Source organism: Gossypium hirsutum, chromosome D04, assembly GCF_007990345.1.
Source record: "Gossypium hirsutum isolate 1008001.06 chromosome D04, Gossypium_hirsutum_v2.1, whole genome shotgun sequence".
Lineage (NCBI taxonomy): Eukaryota > Viridiplantae > Streptophyta > Magnoliopsida > Malvales > Malvaceae > Gossypium > Gossypium hirsutum.
Window position 1 is genome coordinate 39,249,552 of NC_053440.1, and position 20,617 is coordinate 39,270,168.

At 32.1% G+C, this 20,617-nt stretch overlaps 2 protein-coding genes and 1 long non-coding RNA gene across 9 annotated transcripts; 2 read left to right on the forward strand and 1 right to left on the reverse strand.

The window, feature by feature from the left end:
• Positions 1 to 3,631: 3,631 nt before the first annotated feature.
• LOC107898453 (uncharacterized) lies at positions 3,632 to 4,690 on the reverse strand. Its single transcript, XR_005912192.1, has 3 exons — positions 4,450 to 4,690; positions 4,258 to 4,300; positions 3,632 to 4,115 (listed from the first exon to the last, which is right to left on the reverse strand). It is a non-coding gene; the product is annotated as an uncharacterized lncRNA (long non-coding RNA).
• Positions 4,691 to 5,534: 844 nt separating this feature from the next.
• LOC107962290 (BAG-associated GRAM protein 1-like) lies at positions 5,535 to 8,746 on the forward strand. 3 transcript variants are annotated; one of them, XM_041091496.1, is made up of 7 exons: positions 5,535 to 5,881; positions 5,989 to 6,440; positions 6,581 to 6,697; positions 6,982 to 7,011; positions 7,163 to 7,262; positions 8,064 to 8,170; positions 8,253 to 8,746. In XM_041091496.1, the coding sequence occupies exons 2-7, from the start codon at positions 6,192 to 6,194 to the stop codon at positions 8,259 to 8,261; spliced, it is 612 nt and encodes a 203-aa protein (XP_040947430.1). In that variant the 5' UTR covers positions 5,535 to 5,881; positions 5,989 to 6,191; the 3' UTR covers positions 8,262 to 8,746. The 3 variants fall into 3 exon arrangements, with proteins under 3 accessions (XP_040947430.1, XP_040947428.1, XP_040947429.1); XM_041091494.1 differs by having other exon boundaries at positions 5,536 to 5,881; positions 8,064 to 8,746; XM_041091495.1 differs by having other exon boundaries at positions 5,536 to 5,881; positions 6,057 to 6,440; positions 8,064 to 8,746.
• A 2,832-nt stretch (positions 8,747 to 11,578) lies between these two features.
• Positions 11,579 to 20,573, forward strand: LOC107899516 (SRSF protein kinase 1). Of its 5 annotated transcripts, none has more exons than XM_016825255.2 (6): positions 11,579 to 11,751; positions 11,926 to 12,153; positions 12,596 to 13,537; positions 14,901 to 14,948; positions 15,035 to 15,468; positions 20,263 to 20,573. In XM_016825255.2, exons 1-6 carry the CDS (start codon positions 11,608 to 11,610, stop codon positions 20,270 to 20,272), a joined length of 1,806 nt encoding a protein of 601 aa, XP_016680744.2. In that variant the 5' UTR covers positions 11,579 to 11,607; the 3' UTR covers positions 20,273 to 20,573. The 5 variants fall into 5 exon arrangements, with proteins under 5 accessions (XP_016680744.2, XP_016680742.2, XP_016680739.2 ...); XM_016825253.2 differs by lacking the exon at positions 20,263 to 20,573 and adding an exon at positions 19,815 to 20,099; XM_016825250.2 differs by lacking the exon at positions 20,263 to 20,573 and adding an exon at positions 19,820 to 20,099.
• Positions 20,574 to 20,617: the final 44 nt, after the last annotated feature.

Here is a 20,617-nt window from a genome sequence, read left to right on the forward strand (position 1 = left end):
ATTTTACCTTTAAATAGGAGTCCCAAACTGCATCTTCAGCAACAACGAGCTGCCTATGCTCGTCCCAACCAAAACCGCTATTGTTTTGGCCATTAAGCATGTCATAGACGATTGACCATTCCCTTTTTAGTAACCTAATCCTCGATTCAATATTTGGTTTCGCCTTCAACATTGCATTTGGTAAAGCCTTTTCTAGCATTTTTTTCAACTTGTTTAAATAACCGGCTTTGAACCCGGTATCAGCATTAATGTTCCAACATTGTGCAAGTCCACCATGCAAGAAACTAATGCTGCATCTTCTTCTGGAACCCATTTTCTTTTGGTTCCTCAAGAAGCTTGAGGAGAAGCATTTGATTGTGGAACACCTGACATTTTAATCTTAAGGAAAAAAAAACAAATTATATTAATTACTATTTTTAATATCATGAATCAAAAGGTGAACACTTTATAAAATTATATCGTTAGTTCAATATCATGAATCAAAAGCTCAATACTAAATTTAAAATTATAACACATGCTGAATGAAAAGAAATTAAATTATAATTCAACAAGTTTAGTACAAAACAGAAATCAATTCAAACACCACCAAAGTTTCACAAACTAGATACATAAAATAACATCAACAAATTAAGTCAAACTCATTTTAGCCCTAAACCTAACTAATTTCTAGATGCTTGCCATTCATTGAACATTTGGTTGGCTAGTTCCATCCTCCAAGTAGCCCAAGCATCTGATGGATGAATATTTGCGATATTCGGTTCATCGTCATCTACCACATTACTAGGTAATCCTTCTCCCACATCCGCTTCAATAGGATCAATACTCATATGGGTTCGAATAAAATTATTGAGCAAACAACATGCAATAATAATTCTATTGTGCACCCTTATAGGATAGAATGATGGACTCCTAAGTATTCCCTATCTAACTTTTAATAACCCAAAGCATCTTTCAATAACATTACGTGCTGAGGCATGTTTCATATTAAAAAACTCTTGCGGAGAACTTGACTGATAACCCTGACGCCACTCGTTCAAATGATATCGTTGTCCTCTAAAAGGTGCAAGAAATCCCTCACAATTTGTGTATCCAGCATCAACTAGATAATAACAACCTATAAAATAATTTTTTTTAAATGATTAATTCAGCACAAAAAAATTTGATCTTAATGAATAATTCAAAGTCCTCTAACTATCTACTTTACCATGAGGAACTTTTAGTCCAGGTCTCCTACTAATGGCATATCGAAAAACCCATCCATCAGCAACTGAACCTTCCCAACCAGGAAGAACGTAAACAAATTGCATATCAGGTGTACAAACACCTAGCATATTTGTTGCTATGTCACCTTTTCGCGTTCGATATCTAGGTTTATCAACTGTTGGAACCCTAATCTTGATGTGGGTTCCATCAAGAGCACCTAAGCAAATCTATATCAGATGATATAAAACCTTGAGTTAGAATACTAATTTAAATCTAAATCAACTAAATGTTGTACAAACTATATATAAAACTCAGTTCAATACCTTAAACCATTTCCACCTTGTGTCAGAAGAATCAGCTGTAATTGGCTCCGCCTTTTTAAATAACACATCTTGTAAGCGTATGACAGCATTTAAAACACTATGAAATGCTCTGCTAATAGTTTCCCCGGACCTTTTAAAGTGATGCTTGATAACTCGATTTTTCAGGTGATGGGAGATGATATGTAAAAACATTGCCACTTGCTCATCAACAAGCATGTTTCTGGACGACTTAAATCCCCCTAACGATTCTAAAATCTCACATAGTTTAAAAAAAATAGTTCTATTCATCCTAACTTGTTCAATATAGGTCTCGTCACTAGCATATACAAGCCTTTTCACATAATCCCGTTTTGCATAAAAATCTAAGGTATAGGACCTAATCCTTGGTCTATAAGTATGTAGGCTAAGGCTGGCACCCATTCTAAATAAGAACCAAATCGAAATTCTACAGATTTCCAACCATATTGTCAATGCAGCACCAATTCTTTTACGTCTCACACTTTGTGCAATTAAAGGCAGACGAGCCATTACTGCAACATATTAAAATTAGAACTCAGTATCAATCCCCTGAAGTTGCAATTACACATTATCAAAAAAGTAGAATCTTTATCAATATATTAATAAATTATAAAAAATTTTCGTCTATAGCAATTTGCATAAATTTTTCGTCTTCAGAATTAAAATTTGTAGGTATATGTATAATTGAACTAAAATTAATTGTTGGTATTTGTTAGATTATAACTAAACTCATTATGATTTAATAAATTATAAAGCATATTCAAAATTGTAGCTTTTGCTTTTGAGTTCAAAAATACTTTTCAAAAATAATTCTGATTTAGAAAGTTGTTTGTTTGGTATTATATACGGCTCTAACACTTATGAGAAGCAATTTAAGAAGTAGTACTATACTAGGCTTAATAATTATTAATCAAATTTTTTTATCAAATTTATTACTAATCATTAAATTTAAGGTAAATTGCACCTAAGGTAATTAAATTGTTAATATATTTACCTAATGTGTCTCAACATTTCTAAAAACTTAAAAAGAGAAACTGTAAAAATAGACCTTCAAATTAGTTAACTAACTATTAAATAAACATTATAAATGTTTATTTAAAATTTATTTTTTAGACTTTAGAGATGCAAAATTATTAAAATAAATCTCGCATAAGATATCTTTTTCAATTAATAAAATAGCTAATTCATTCAATTTTTGTTGAGATATTGTTAATCTTCAGTAAGATTTTATCAATTTTAATTTTGAGAACATTTTCTCCGTTGATGTAACAAAAACATGAGTAATTAACATTATACGCATTTGAAAAGGAATAAACTCTTTATGAATAATTATGTCAATTGAGTGTCATTTTATAATTTGATAATTTATTTGAAAATAATATTATAATCAATTCGAATTAAATAAGAAATTTGAATATTATTATCAAGTATAAAAATTTGCGTTAGCATTTTAATCGGTTGATGTACCGAATTATATTTTAATTAAAATATGAAGATTTAATCTTAAATTTGGACATTATATAAGCATCGAAATTGGAACTTGATTGATTGTTTATACATAATTTAAAAATAGAGAGCTTATTATATAAAAAAAGCCTTGTAAATTAATTCAATAATTATTTGAGTCTTTAATAATAACAACATAATTAACCCTTAATCGAATATCTACCTCTACCTCAAGTAACTCTTTTACAGCATTTCATTTCAAAATTTAAAGAATAACAGAACTATATCATACCAAACTTGCAATTAATAATCCCCAAAACAAGCAGGAACCAGAACATATCAAGAACAATATCAAAACAGACGCAACAATTTCCAGTTTCATCTTCTAGTCACTAACAACAACTAAACAATTTCTGAATTGAAAAAACAGCACTAACAACATTTTCCATTGTAAACTCTTTCAAACAACAGCAGAGTATCACAAAACTGTCTGAATTTAAATGGCAATTCACAAGTCTGGATCAGCCATTAAGCTAACTTAGAAAATAAAGCCGTAATTGCTCACTGCCTCAAATCTGCAGTTAAGCTTAGTAACTTTGATTGCAACCAAAATGAACCTAATGGTTCTGTACTACTACCTATGAAATAATAAACATAGCTTAAACAACTTCATATAACATACTTGCATGCCTTAAAAGTCTTTGGATTACATAACAAAGGAAAAGAAACAACAATCTTTCATGTATCAGATGTAAGATATCTATCAAACCCAACACCATTCCACCTAAGCTAAGCAAACTGGAACCAGATCTAGCCAAAAGAGCAGAGCATTACTAACAACAAAATATAAACAGACCAAGACGCAACAACAACTAAAATTACGCAAATAATATTTGTTTGGAATTTGAGCAGATTAAGTATGCCAAACAACAACTAAACAATCATAAAGCTCATTAGCATGCCAAAGAACAAAAACAAAAGATCGAAAGCAGTTAAGTAGGAATAGCAAGGGAGAGCAGATTCGTCCCCTCAAGTTTCTCTTCACAAATCGCAGAGGAGTTTTACTTGGGGAGGAAAACTAACATGTAACCAGGGAAATCGGGGAAGAGTTCGATGAACAACAACCTGTAATGGGAAAAGGGAAATCGATTAACTCAAACAAATAATGCAATACAGGCAAGAATCGAAACAAACTATTTAGCCCTAAAATTATGTCTTTAAATAGAACATGCAAAACAAACTTTGGAAAAACCTCTGGAAAACTAACCGGGTGAATGCAAAATCGGGGAAGAGTGCGATGAAGAAGGTGTCTGAAATAAGAAAAGGGAAATCGATTTGGGTTAGTGAACAGTTAAAATACAACAGCAAATCGGTTCCTCCTTCTTGATAAAATGAAGAAAATCAAAGAAACCCTAAACTCAAATCAATGACGGACTGAGTGGAAGGGAAAAGAAATTACCTGTGCAAGGAGGCGTCGGAGAATTAGAAGGTTGAGGACGAGGGCAAAAAACGGAATAGCAGAAAGGGGAAAACACGGATTAGGCAATCGGGGATGAGGGAGCGTAATAGTTATTACGTGCAATAACTGCATAGGGGGTAACCGATTACAAGCGGAATGTGGTTACAGCGAACCAAACGGCCGTTTAGCAGTGGGCCCGCTACATAGGGGGGGAATATGCATGCATTGCCCCCAACCAAACGCGTTGTTAGTATTACTTATGGCTCCAAAAGAGTTTTTAACTTAAACTAAGCCTTAATAAAGTTCATAAAATTTTTAAAGAGAAATTATCTCCGAGAGGAGATCTTAGATTCCACAAATAGGATTAGAAGTTGACAAGTGTCATTTAAATATATAATAAAATATTAAAAATAAACACTTTTTAAAATAAATATTATTATGAGGGTAGTATTATTTTTTTCTTTTAATTTAAAAAATAAAAAACATTATTTGAATTTATGTCGCTAACATCTGTAAGTTCTTTTATTTATCAGTTCAACCGAATCTTTATTTTTAATATTATATATATTATACATGACAAGATTTCAAGCTCCTAATTGACATGAAGACCTAATTTTTTTGACACATGCTATACCTATCCTGTTAACACAAAACAACGCAATTTACATATATGCATTCATTCTTTTATTTTAAATTAATAGAAAATAATACATTAAAATTATAATATGTTTTCAGGAATGGTAAAAAAAAAAAACTTTGAAACTGACGGATTTTGATGGATTCGATTTTATAATGTCGATTTTTTTTTTTACTTCAATCAAGTTCAGAGTGAATTAAATCTCAAAATATTTACAAAATGACCTCTATTATAATTTTTAATTACAATTGAACCCCCTCAATCGAAACTCTCTTAACCGTAAGTTTTATAATTATTATTTTTATTTGTGTATTAATTTTGTGTAGTGATGAGAAAAGGGTTGATAGTTTTACACCATGTTTGGTTGGGTGTATTGGCATAGCCATTACACCCCTAATCGTGGGCCCCACTCAATACATTGTTTGGTTGGGTGTATTAGCCTAATACGGGTCTATTCCATTACTGATCTAATCCCCAAATTCCACCGATTTCCAATCCCTTCCTTGTGCTCAGTTTAGGTCTGGATTGAGTTTTGGTCCCTGTTTTACCCTCCTGATTCACGCTTCTGTCTTACCCAAAATCCACCGTATTCTGTTTCTTCCTTCTACCTTTCTTCTCCACTCTCCTCACCTTTCTGTCTTACCTTTCTATCTCCACCGATTCACGCTTTTACCTTTCTGTTTTACCTCTCTTTGGCGTTACAACTGGACTTTGAACACCAATCAGAAAGCAGCCTCCTTCTCACGTTTTCTGTTCCTCTCTATCGGTGAAACTATGTTCTGTCCATTGGAACCGGTAAGGAAGATACAACCTTATTTTTTATTTAAAAATATGTTTTCCCAATGATTATTGGATTAAATTTCATCCTTTTAATAGTTTTGTTTCTTGGTTTGGAAATCTAGAAATTGGATTAAAGGAAACAATAGAACACGGGTCTTTCACTGATAATAGTCCTACCACTTTTGACAAGGCTGTTGAAGATTTTAAAGCAAGCAATGTTGTGAAGGCTATGAAAATTGATTCACAAGACAGTAGTGGTGATGATTCAGAAGAGAGTGAATGAAAATGATTTCCTACCATCTATCTTTCACATCTTAAGACTATCATGTGGTCATTAGCTCAATCTGAATTACTTCTTTTTGTTATCATATCAAAAGCTTTTCGTTTGATATCTCACTTATCATCAACTATTTTCATTGGATTTGCAAACTGGAGAGCTTTTACTAACAGGGGTATGAATGGATATGCTGGAGCTAATACTCAAAGAAGGATTTCTTCAGATAAACAAGGACCTACTGTGGTTCATCAAAAGCCAGGGCCTTTACAAACAATATTTAAGCTCCTTCCAGATGAGGCAAGTTTCTTAGATTGTATTTGTAAGTTTTATTTATAAATAAATTTGGCATGATATGGTTGTACTAACAAATAGGAGTTCTAGGTAATCCCTTTTAATCACTTCAGGCCTTGGGTTATCTAACAGGCATTTTCTTTCAGGTTGTGGAGCATAGTTACTCATGTGCACTTGAGAGATCATTCTTGTACCATGGTCGTATGTATGTCTCCGCATGGCACATTTGTTTCCATTCTAATGTGTTCTCAAAACAAATGAAGGTTAGGTTGTAATTTTGGTTAATAATTTACCAAGGTTTAGCCTGTTGAATTTCAGTAACCCTGTCAAAATATATGCTGAATTAATGGCAATTTTACCTACAGTAGAATCCAGAGACATGTAAACTTTCACATTAAAATCTCCCCATCTTCCTTTTCTAAAGGCAAAAACAATTGAACTATATAAAGATAGTAAAAGAAATAGATTTGACACCTTCTATGGCATTATAAACCGAAAAGAGATGTTCAGTGTTTCAAATCTTAACAATCCTTTTTTTACATGACAGGTGGTGATACCATTTGGGGATATAGATGAGGTAAACTTTGTTCTTCTGATAAGTTAGTTAAAGTTAGTTCTGTGATATTAAAAAAATTATTTTATAAATGTTACATGAATTGACTTGACCATGGTGGAGATTATTTTTTTTTAATTTGTTTATGCTTATAATTTTCATTTGGTTTATGCAGATTCGTAGAAGTCAGCATGCATTCATTAATCCTGCAATAACAATTATTCTTCGTATGGGTGCTGGTGGTCATGGTGTACCTCCATTGGGGAGCTCTGATGGTTAACAACTATATTCTTTTTACTAAATTCTTGGAGGCTGGTGGGATTTATATTTTTTAATATCTTGAACTAAAAGAGGATTGTACCTCAGTGATTTTATTTTTCTCCATCAACATGACATGAAGATCATTGTTGACAATTATTCTTTAATTTTTTTTCTTTTCCTAGTTTGGTGTGATTTATTGATGCCTGCTTGAGTTTACAAAATGTGAGGTTTTTGGCTGCTTTATGGGGATAAATTTTGGCCAATGTACTGGCATTTAGCTGGTTTCATTTTTCATGTTGGCTCTCCCTACTTTTAGATTGCACTGCATTAAAGTTTTATGCATAATTGAGCTCAAAAAATAGTTCATGGAGGGAAAATTATTATGGCTTATTCATAGGTGTTTATTTGTTTCATACGTGTTTCTCCTTAGTTAATGGGCTGAAAGGTTTTTTGACTGTGGAAACAAGAATGTATTTGTTGAACAGAAGAGGAGTAGAGGGAAGCATCAAGACATGTTTCACTTGTGCATAGCATGATAGATATACTATTCTCTAGCAATCCAATGATTTCATATTCTGAATAATCACTCTTCTTTATCATTTAAAATTATGCGCACTTATGGTCATTTGTACAGGTTTGTGTCTTACACGCTAGCGCCTTTTGTTTGCTCCATTCAGTTATGCATTCAGAGATCTTTCCTTTAAAGATCTCTATTATTAATTGGGAAGAGTTAATTCACTTTACAAGAGTGAGAGCCTGGTCTTAGCATGAAACCAGTAAAAGAGTGTTTATAATTTTTCCTTTGTCTATTTCAGGTAGAGTCAGGTATAAATTTGCATCATTTTGGAACCGGAACCATGCATTAAGAGCATTACAGCGCGCATCAAAGAACTACCATACAATGTTGGAAGCTGAAAAGAAGGTTTTCTTGCCTTTGCTCTATGATTTGTGAATTAACTTTTGTTGAACTGTAGTCTTGATTATTATTATTTTGATATGATCAGAGGCATTAGTTTTCTTCACATCCATAGAAACAGCAAAATTTGGTAGCTGAAAGCTTTTCTTACTGCCAAAGAAGGGGCATTTACTTTCCATTTAGTATTAATTTTGCTATAATATTGTTGACATTGTCTGGGAGCTGGTAAAGATGACAGGATATTGGAAAATGTTAGTGCAGTAAATAGTTATTTCTTGGCCAAGTAGTAGGAAAATGTTGGATTATACATTGAGTTGGATTAAAAATGTAAAGAAGCAAGAACATATTGGGAATAAGTGGATGGAAAGATTGTGAAAGCTGAATTTTATAAGATTTCCTTTTCTAAATGATGAAGTATAGTTTTTCGGGGGCACTCTTTGAACCTGTGAGGTGCTCAATGATGTATTTCAACTACTCAGGAGTCTGGAATAGGAAGTGATATGGTTGGACCAATGAGAATGTGATGGGTGAATACATTTGTCTGTGAACTCAAATATAATGAAAGCTTATTTGTTGTTGCTATTGCTATTTGCTTTCGTGGTAACAAATTTATGTTTAAAGTAAAAGCTAGAGAAATGATGTATGGATATAAACTAAAACTATGTGAAGGTTTGAACTTCCAAGTAACTTAGAGATTGCTGAACTTTCAAAAAAATATATTTTTAACTGATTATTTTTTGGTTGAATTAGTTTGTTGTAATGATTATTGGAGCGCTACACGGAAAGATCCTTTTTGTAGGGCATACCTATATAGGTGTAGCAATTTCTTCAAGGTATTTCATTATTTAGCTTAGCAAATATAAAATGTTGTGTAGATAATTGTCAGTGATGCATATACTGGTAGGACAAAACTGAGACCATTTGATTTATAGTAATGCCTTTGTTTCAAATATTTCCTCCTTAGTGATTATAGTGAGGGGCATATTTGTTGTCAATGTCCAGCTTTGATGCAACATGCTAATGTGGAAAATAAATAAAACAAAGAGGACATATGATAGGGCACTATGTGAAGATTGTTTTAAAAAGTATGATCTAGATGTAAGATATGTTTTTTTTAATAGCTGCCATATCTTCCTTTACTAACTCAACTTTGTTGTTTAAATCAGTTTATTGCCCAATTGTTCAATTAAGAAAAATAATGTGCTATGTTAGTGCTGAGGCAATGGGATGTCGTCCATATACTTTGGGTGGAATTGCAATAATAATTTTATGGCTGCTATAGTAGTTTGTATTGATGATCTTTTGTAAACAAGAGTGTTTATAATTTTTTCCCCACAGAATGAATGATGTTATTTGTAAACAAAAGCAGTCCTCAAAAATCTTCTCCCAAATTTTTTGTGCCATTAATATAAATATATACCGGTTAATGTGGTATATTAATAAATAAAAGGAAATGAGTATATAAATTCATATAAGAATATTGTCAACAAAATAGATATACTTAATACACTAAACCAAATCCTCATTCTTTATTTTATTTGTTTTAAACTTAGGTTACCTTAATTAAACTAATTTTATATGTAATAATTAAATTATATGTAATAATTATTATTTTAAATTATACAAATTCATAAAATATAATTTATTAGTTATAATTATTTTAAATTTTATTAAATCATATATTTTAATTAAAATATATTTAATATTAATTATTTCAAATTTTCTTTTATAGTATCATATATTATGATTTGAGTAAATTCATATAAGACTATTAATTATTAAGAATTTTATTAAATTATATATTTTAATTATAATATATTTAATAATTATTATTTTAATTTATATTTTACAGTATCATATATTATGATTTGAGTAAATTCATATAAGAATATTAATTATAAAGAATTTTATTAAATTATATATTTTAATTAAAATATATTTAATAATAATTATGTTTAAATATGATTAAATTATTTATTATTGATATTAATAATCTTATTAAAATTTAAATAAAATAATTTACCAAAACAAATTTCTGCTAATTATTAAGAATTTTATTAAATTATATATTTTAATTAAAATATATTAAATAATAATTATGTTTAAATATGATTAAATTATTTATTTTTGATAATAAATAATCTTATTAAAATTTAAATAACAATAACAATAATCATTTACCAAAACAAATTTATGCTAAGGGTATTCTGGTCATTTTAGTTTTCTCCATTATGCTATTACACCTCTATTATATTCAACCAAACACAGTTTTACTATTACGCCTCTATTCCATTACATTCAACCAAACAGTTGATTTGCTATTACACATCTATTCCATTACACCTCTAATCCAATACACCTCTAATCCAATACAGCAAACCAAACGTGCCCTTAGTGTTACTTGAGGTGTGGTTTTTGTATATTTCCCCTTGTTTTTATAAATTTATGCAACACCAATGCTTGGATGACTGTAAAATTCTCCACGTTGAAACTCGTATATATTTATGTTGGTTAATGGTTAAAAAAAAATCTAACTTGTGAGTTCAAACATACTCGTAACATCAAATTAATTGATTTGGTTCTTTTATAATTACAAAATTTGTTTAACGTAATAAAATAAATTCTGGTTGGAGTAAGAGTCGAAGTCGGAGTCAATTTTTCATAAAATGTTGGGTCAAGGGTCGAGGCAGTTTTTTTTAATTTAAAAAATGTAGGTGGAGTTTCAATATTTGGGTATTTCCTATAAGAAAAATAATTGAAAAGGATGAAAGTAGTAAATTGTAAGTTCGGAAAGTAAGAGCAAAATACTTAATTTGGTGGTGGAGTGATGGATGGAAGATTAGAGGCGATGTTGCAAATAACAAACTCTTTTTGTTGGTAATGAAAGAAACAAGAGAACCGAATCCCCTTGGAAGGAAGGGCCAGCTTAAAAAATAAAAAAAAAATGAATTTTTTAAAATATTTTTAATAGTGGTTTTTTTAGATTTTTAAAAAGGTTAAAATATAGTCTCTTATTCTTTATAAATTTAAAATTTAATCATTATATTTTTATTTTCAGGAATTTAATTCTTTATTTTCTTTTTAAATTTTAAAATTTAAGTTTAATTGTTGTCACTCTAAATTATTAAAAAAAATTTTACTTGTCATTTTAAAATTAAAAGAAATTCAATGGGCAATCATGTTGGTAAATAAATGATGAATATAAATTTTAACAATATTAATAATTAAATTTAATATTTAATATTTAAAAATAAAAAAAATAAATTTCTAAAAATAAAAATACATCAATTTAGGAAAATTTTGTAACTTTTTTAAATTATACATTTTTAAATTTCATCTTAACAATGTTATTAAATTATTTGAGAGAATTTAAATTTCAAAACTAAAAAATAAATGTTGCTTTACTGGTAATAGTACTCCAATCATTTTGGATTTTCCGATTAATGACGACACCTCACACACAGAGGATTCCAGCCCCCTTTTTTACGCCGAGTATTAGGAAAGGAAAAGAAGAAAACGAAAACCCCAAATTTCAAAGTCCCTACTTCCCATACGGGGATTATACTCCCGCACAAAAACCGAAAAAGGTTTTTTTTCTTCTTTTTCCAACATTTTATTTTCCTTCAATCTAAACGAAGAAAAGAGAAATGTTCCTTTATCTATCATAGGAGTAGCTGCAAGATCTACTGATCCAGCTGAATCTAATCGAGGAATTGTTGAAATTTTTAGAAATTATGTCCTTTTAAATTTTCCTTTTCTAGATTTTGGAAGACAAGGGAATGGGGGACAAGGAGGAGGAAGAAGAGTGGACCGGGACGGAGAGCGGGGATTTGACATCGGAAGACGAAGGAACGGAAGATTACCGGCGGGGCGGTTATCACGCTGTTAGAATCGGAGACACTTTCAAGAACGGTCGTTACGTTGTACAAAGCAAGCTCGGTTGGGGCCATTTCTCCACCGTTTGGCTCGCTTGGGACACTCACCGCTCCGTACTCCTCTTTCTCTCTAGCAGATCTTGCTTCGTTTCCCTTGTTGATCACTTCAATTATGCCCTACTATAATTAAATCTGCTTAGTTTACTGAAGAAGTTTGCCTTTTAGCTCTATTTATTTGGTTTATTTCAGTAATATTTGATAAGACTTTTTCGATCCTTTAATTGAAGGAAAAGCATCTAGAAGAACCTTTATCATTTCATTTGTGTTAATATCGTGTTAAGACTTTTTGCCTAGAAAATAACGGAGAAAAATATAATGGATTGTAAAGAACGAATAAAAAGTGTTCGTTGCCACTCGCAAGTAGTCATTTGTTTGCTCGATCAATTTTGACTATGAAACAGCAGAAAAATCACTAAGAAATGTAGTCTATTCTCTTTTAATTTTAGTTAAATTGCTTTTATTATGTTATATTTAATAATTTGTTTTTAAACTACAGTGTTATGTAGCTTTGAAAGTACAAAAAAGTGCCCAGCATTACACTGAGGCAGCGATGGATGAGATAACAATCTTGCAACAGATTGCGGATGGGGATAAAGAGGATAAAAAATGTGCGGTGAAGCTTTTGGATCATTTTAAGCATTCAGGTCCGAATGGGCAGCATGTTTGTATTGTGTTTGAGTACTTGGGAGATAATCTTTTGACTCTCATCAAGTATTCTGATTATCGTGGCATGCCTATTCATATGGTTAAGGAGATATGTTTCCATATTCTAATGGGCTTGGATTACTTGCATAGGGAGCTTTCCATTATACACACTGATCTGAAGCCGGAAAATATTTTATTGTTCTCAATGATAGATCCGTCCAAGGACCCTAGAAAGTCTGGTGCTCCTCTCATCCTTCCGAATAGTAAGGACAAGACGGTGCTGTCTACTAATGGGGATTTGAGTAGAAATCAGAAGAAAAAGTTTCGGAGAAAGGCTAAGCGAGTGGCTCAGGGATGTCTGGAGAAAGAAGTTACTGCAGAAGGTGATGAGGATCCTGAAACATCTTGTGCAGCTAAATCATCTCCTATTGCGGATTCTGTTGAATGTGCCACTAGTTCCGGCAATGCCAATAGAGTCTCTGATGCTGATGGTACAAAGGATTCTAGTCAAGCAAGTCAAGGTGATAAGAGAGGAAGTCGCTCCACAAGGCGGAAACTGTTGGCATCAGTTGACTTGAAGTGCAAATTAGTTGACTTTGGGAATGCATGTTGGACATATAAACAATTTACTAATGATATTCAGACAAGACAATATAGGTGTCCTGAGGTGATCCTGGGATCTAAGTATTCTACGTCGGCGGACCTTTGGTCGTTTGCTTGCATTTGTTTTGAGCTCGCAACGGGTGATGTACTCTTTGACCCCCATAGTGGTGACAACTTTGACAGAGATGAGGTATTTTCTTTATAACAATGTGATCCATTTTATGCTTTTTGCACCATAATGATGTACGTGTTTGTTTCTAAGTTTCTCATCTCAAGATGTTGCATTTGGTCTTTGAAGGTACAGAGAAGCTTGAAAACCTAAAAAAAAATTATTTCCTTGATTTTGGAAAGGGGAAAAATATATGTGTATCTGAAAAGGAAAAGAGAGGCTATAAACAAGGACAAAAGTACGTCCTTTGCATGTTATATTGAACTTGCAGTTAAACATGGAGGCATTTCCCTTGAAGATATTTTGCATTTTACATATCTTTAATATGAGAATCTCATTGGCTTAAATGCTAACATTTAATTATTTAGTGTACACAGCAAAACTTTGTTAGCCTATTTGTTTTTCTAAAAGAAGGATAAGAAATGAAAAGGTAGAAAATAAGAGAGGTGTTATGAACTGAAAAATTGTTTAACGGAGAGACTTAGTAAGTGTTGTGTCAGAAAATTTCACTTCACTTTCTCCAATTTACTTGATTCAAATTTGATGTAAATTTAGGATTCATTTTAGGTGTTAACCTATATTTAGAAACAATAGCTGAACAGAATGTAAGCTCATCTATTTTTGAGACTGCTGAATTGTCATCATAGTCTTGGGTAACCATTAGAATTTTTACTCAGGTTCAAGTTTGAAAAGTGCTCTCTCGTAGCTCAAAATACTGACTGGTTGAATAGAATAAGTGGATTACCTTTAATTGTTAGTATAACTTGTGGAGCATCAAGAGTTTGCCAATTTAATCATATATAAAATTTTGTATGAGTTATCTATATGCTGTGTATGCATGTTCTCATGTACTCGTGTGGTCATGTATGCAATCTCATTTGTATTGGTCAGATTTGTCTTTTCTCGTGTTTTCTTGGCTAACCTAACATTTGGCTGCTAGGCATATTATGACTTATGAGTTACGCTCTCTGCTTTGTTTGGCCTCTCTAAGGGTGTAATTGGTTGAGTGGAAAAGTGGAAAGAAAATAAATTTTGAATGTGCTTGGTAGGAAAGGAAAGTGAGAGAAAAGAAAATAAGAGAGAAGATCATTTTGCAACATAGTTTATGTATGATCCATGTTCCATTGTAGGAGAACCCGAGCTGTTTTTCACCTTTAAAACTGAATGTGTAATGAAAAGCATGGAGTTTTAGGGAAGTTGTTATTCTACCTTGCAAAATACGTACATTAAAATTCTTATAGAAGTGCTTTGGAGCCAACCTTAAAATTAAGAGGCTGAAGGTTGGGTGTAGTAGGAATATCTTGATTTGGCTTTCATTTGAACAAGCTATAAACTTGATATATAGGTTTGGATGAACATAACATTTTAACTCTTATATGTTCAGGACCACTTAGCTTTGATGATGGAACTTCTAGGAATGATGCCACGCAAGGTGAGAAATTTCATTTCTGCCTACTAAGAAATTTGCCGTCTCATACTCCTGCGTTTAACAGAAACTATTTTGGGAATTATGTGTAGATTGCCTTGGGTGGCCGTTATTCACGGGACTTATTTAATCGATATGGTGATTTGAGGCACATACGAAGGTTGCGTTTCTGGCCCTTGAATAAGGTCCTTGTTGAGAAGTACGAGTTCAGCGAACAAGATGCAAATGAAATGACCGACTTCCTGGTTCCCATCCTTGATTTTGTACCTGAAAAGCGTCCCACTGCTACTCAGTGCCTTCAACATCCATGGATCAATGCAGGCCCTCGACTTTTAGAGCCATCAAAGTCTTCATCGCATAGTCGAGTTGTGGACGCTAATGTATCTGAGAAAAAGAAGACGGAGATGGATGAGAGAGAGGCAATGGAGGTTGGAATGGGGAAGATTGCCATCAGTGCAGAATCGAAACCTGCCAAAGATCTCCAGTCTAGTTCGAAATCTGCCATGGCAGCAGCTACTTCTTCCAGGTAGGACTCTCATCTACTTTTCTAGAAGCCTGCCCCTTTCAAAATTTCTTGTTAGACTAGTTTTGTGCCCCCAATCTATGTGCAGGACATGTAATTCTTTCATAACATTTTTTGTTACAAAATATAACTGAAATTTCATTAAAATATGTGTTGGAAATCCAAGATGAATTCGCACTCGTATAGTGGGTATTTTTTTTATATATATATTTATGCACGTGAATTTATTTTGCATGTCTATTTGCACTTTCCCTTCTGTTGTAGTGGCCCTGAGTTGACTTAAAATTTGAACTGATTTAGTATAATAAGTGATCCAACTAATATTAAATTAAAAGCATTTGTAATTGAAAACTGGAAGTAGAAAAACGAATCATAATTGATAGCATCAAAGATCCTATAAAAAATGGTTGACATTTGTAAAATGTCAGCAGAATTTGCAATCTTCGAAGACTTTAACCAAGGAACTCATCAATGAAAACGGATCAATAGAATCTACATTTGTAATAACCGGTATGAAATTTAACATACTTAAAATAGCTAGAATATACCTAAAAAAAAAGAAAGGAAAACAAAAACAATAAATATTTGATATTTGGGTCTGATTATATAATTTTTTAAATATATATATTAATATATGCACACTTTTAACCCTCTTTCACTCAACCCAGACCGGGTTTTAGTTTGGCTAAATTAGACGTACGGCTTATTCATTAATTGACCTTTTTAGACTGTTTTTTTAATTAGAGAAATAGGCTGATTTTTATTTTTGTTAGGGTTAGAGTTTTTTTAAGAATTAAGGTTTAGGGTTTTAAGAGTAAAACTGTGAAAGTTTAGGTAGATTTGAGAGGTCAAGAATGCAATAACACGTCTTAAAACACATACATTTCATATATCATGTTGGATAGAACCATTACCTCGGAAACTCATTTTATGGAAGTTAGGTTTTGGGGTGACATTGCTTGATATGGTCACGGGTCGAAGTCTGGGGTGACATTGCTTGATATGGTCACGGGTTGAAGTCTAAGTAGAGGTCTCAGTCGGCGGCCATGATGCGGTCACGGGTTCGAGTATAACCGAGGGCTAGTTAACGGTCTTTATGTGGTCACGAGTTCAAGCTTTTTAGATACTTGCAAATGATGCCTTATATATACCATACATAAGATTGAGGTCATAATCATAGGAAAAAGCAAAGGGTTTTCTAGTGTAATCAATGTATTTTTTTCTCTATTTCCAAACAGTCGGTATCTTTAACCTTTTATTCTTATCCGAAGGCTGACACCGAAATGGACACAAGAGGGCTTTCAGGCGTAAAGCGGATGTTCCGGCACAATATAGGTCAAACTCGGGTCAGCACGATAGTGGTTATAGTTATTAATGTTTGTTTAATAACGACAACCATTGTCAACCCGAAAGGAGCATCACCTTTACTACACCGCAACAATTGTTATCTACTTGAGAGTTCTCCTACATCTACGACGATGTTGTCCTTCGGATAAGAAGGAAGGTTAAAGATGCCGGTTGCATGGAAATAGAGAAAAAAATTACACTGATTATAGCAGGAAGCCCCACAATTTTTTCCTATGATTATACCCTCAAACTTTTGTATTATATTTATAAGGAAACATCTTCGGGTATTCGAAAAGTTTAAACTTGTGCCTGCTTAACGACTGTCAACTGGCTCCCCCATTATACTTTGATTCATTACCTTATAACGGCCGTCGATTGAGACCTTTACCTAAACTTCCACCCGTGATCGTATAAAGTAAAATCACCTCAAAACTTGACTTCCACAGGATAGGTTTCTGATGCAATAGTCTCATCTCGGCAGGATATATGAAATGTGTGTCTTGGAGTGATATTGCATCAACAACAATTCAAGAATACCTTAAATCAAAAATTTTATTAGCAACAAAAATTTTTAACATTGAAGCGAACCACAGAGATTTTTTCCTTTGCGATTTCACCTTCTCCCTTCATACTCCATCTCTCTTGGCCTCCATCCATCCACTTTACAATATTTCTCTCTTGGTTTTCTTCCCCACTTCAGTGTTAAAAATTTGTCGTTAATAAAATTTCTGGTTTGAGGTATTCTCAAGTCTTCGTTGATGTGATATCGTTTCGAAACACACATTTCATATATCCTGCCGAGATGTGACCATTACCTCAGAAACCTATCTGTGGAAGTTGGGTTCTGAGGTGATTTTGCTTTATACGGTCACGACTGAAAGTCTACTTAGAGGTCTTAATCGACAGTTGTTATGAGGTAATGGATTAGAGTATAACGGAAGAACTAGTTGACGGTCATTATATAAGCACGGGCTCAAACTTTTCGAATACCTGGAGATGTTGCCTTATAAATACCATACAAAAGTTTGAGGGCATAATTATAGGGAAAAATTGTGGGGCTTCCCGCTATAATCGGCGTAATTTTTTTCTCCATTTCCACGCAGTCGGCATCCTTAATCTTCTTTTTTATTCAAAGGCCAACACCGTCGTGGACACAGGAGGACTCTTAAGCAGACAGCGGCTATTGCGATGCATTAAAGGTCATGCTCTTTTTGTAACGACCTGATAATCACGGGTGTCGGAAAGTACATTTTTGAGACTCCATTATCGTAAACTGGACTCGTAAATATTTTAGTTGTGTGGTTAATTAGGTTTTGGTTAGGTGAATTTGCATGAATTAAGAGTAATTAGGTACAATGACTAAATTGCATAAAGGGTGAAAGTTGAATTATAAATTAAAAAAATTAAAGGGACTAAATAAACAATTATGACATTGCTTATAAATGAGGCGGCATAAGATAGATATTTATAAAACTTAAAGTTAAAAAATATATATTAATATTATAATATTATATCTTAATTATTAAGTATATATATTATATTATATATTATAATAAGTAAATATAATAAAAGAAATAGAAATAGAAAAAGGAAAGAAAAGGAGAAAGACCAAAGCTAGGGGTTTTAAAGTTCCAAGTTCAATTGGTTAGTCAATTTAATAATTTTTCTTGTAACTTTTATGTTTTTAAAATCTCGGTATTAAATACTACCCGATCCATGTCAAAATTTTAGAAATTATTGAGTTTTTAAGTGTTGTCCATGTTGAATAATTTTAGTATTAGGGATTAAATTGATAGATTTTTAAGTTAGAAATAAAAAAGGATTGAATTGTAGAATAAATTTTAGGGATTTAAGTGAAATTAGGGAGTTAAATTTACTTTAAAGTAGAATTTGCATGAAAATATAAGATTAATTATGAAGAAATAAAATTAGTCTCGATTTAGGGACTAACTTGAAATTTAGGCAATATTTGAGTAAAAATTAAAATATTCAATATGAAATTGAATTGTGTTGTATTGATGATTTTCAATTGTTTTAATTCCGTAGCTAACGTCATACCGGAACCCTCGACTAAAAAGGGGAAGATAAAGTCGATTAGGAATAGCTCGAAATTTTTTGTTTGTATTTCTATAATCCGAATTTAGTTATTAATTGTTATAATTCAATTTAATGTATATGGTAAGTGTTGCGGTGAGAATTATTGTGTTGCAATTGAAATGGATTGATTTAGTATGTGATGAATTTATTGAATTTATATTGATTGAATTGGTATATATATTGAATATATTGATTATTTAAATTGAAATGAATATTGGTTGTATTTGAAAAGTGAATTGGAACCCTGTTAACTGTATCGGGCTGAGTCGAATATAGATGACATACCATAGGATTGGAAGAGTTCAGAGATTTATTCGACTTCGAGTCGATGAGACATTGGGTGTCAATTTACTACTTCAGATTAATTCGATGAGGCACTGGGTGCCAATTTACTTCGGTTTAGCTGATGAGACACTGGATGTCAATTTATTACTTCGAATTATCTGATGAGGCATTAGATGTCAAACTGGTGTGTTTTGGTTGGATCCGTGCATCCGTCAGAGTTCGAGTCATGTTAATAGGGGTAAATGAATAATAAAGTTTTATGATTGATATTGAAATGACATGGTATGAAAAATTGAAGTGAAATAGTGAATTGAAAATAGAATATGAAATATGTTGCAAATATAAGGAATATATGAGTTATATACTCATGAATTGAATATGGAATGGATAATGCAATTGTATAATGAAATGTGAAATAAATTGTGAAAAGCTATTTATATAACAAGCATGAGAATTGAGATTTTTGTGAAACAAATGAAATATGATATTGTTGTTGTAATATTAAATATTAATATGTGCTTATAATTAAATTGTGCATATGATATTATCTTGTCTAATATTCAGATTATAGAAATACTACTGAGTTTTTACTTAGTGACGATTTTGCTTTTCGTGCGTAGGTTAGGTACTTAATTTTACCGATTCAGCATCCAACAACGATCCCAAACTCAAACGTGGTGATGTTTTTCTTTTTGTGTCGGCATGTACCTAGGGTGTCTAAATATTAATCATTTTTGTGGATTGATTGTAAATAAGATGATAAGTTGATATTGGTTGGATATATACACATATAAATATGTGTTTATGCTTGAGGTCATATTATGACATGTTTAAGTTTATGTATAAATGAACATGAATTAGGAAAAAGTAGATTAATTTTAGCATGTTTACAAATTGGATTTAAATGATGGTTTATTGCTAAGTTTTGATGATATAATTGTGATACCTATGAGGATACATTGGTTAGGCACCTAGGTTGATTGCTTTGACATGATTTGAATATGTTTGATTGTGTTTTGAATTAGATAAACGAATGATTTTTGAGTTGCTTATTGTTCAAGCTTGCAGGGAATGGTAAACTTGTTGTTTAAGGTACATTTTGAGTCTACACGGCCAAACACACAAGTGTGTGACTGGATCGTGTGAGACACATGGCTAGCACACGGGCGTACGAGGCCATTTCGAAAGGGTACACGATTTGGCCACATTGCCATGTGAACCCTGCAACTTTGAAAATTTTTAATATTTTTCAAAAAATTCTATGAGTTTCCGATCAGTCCCAATTTGTTTCTAACGCGTATTTTGGGCCTCGAGGGCTCGAATAAGGGACAATATGTATGAGTTTAATTGGTTTTTGACCTGAATATATTATGAATAAGAAATGTTTGTAATTTATGTCGTTTGATCGAAAAGTTTTGGTAAT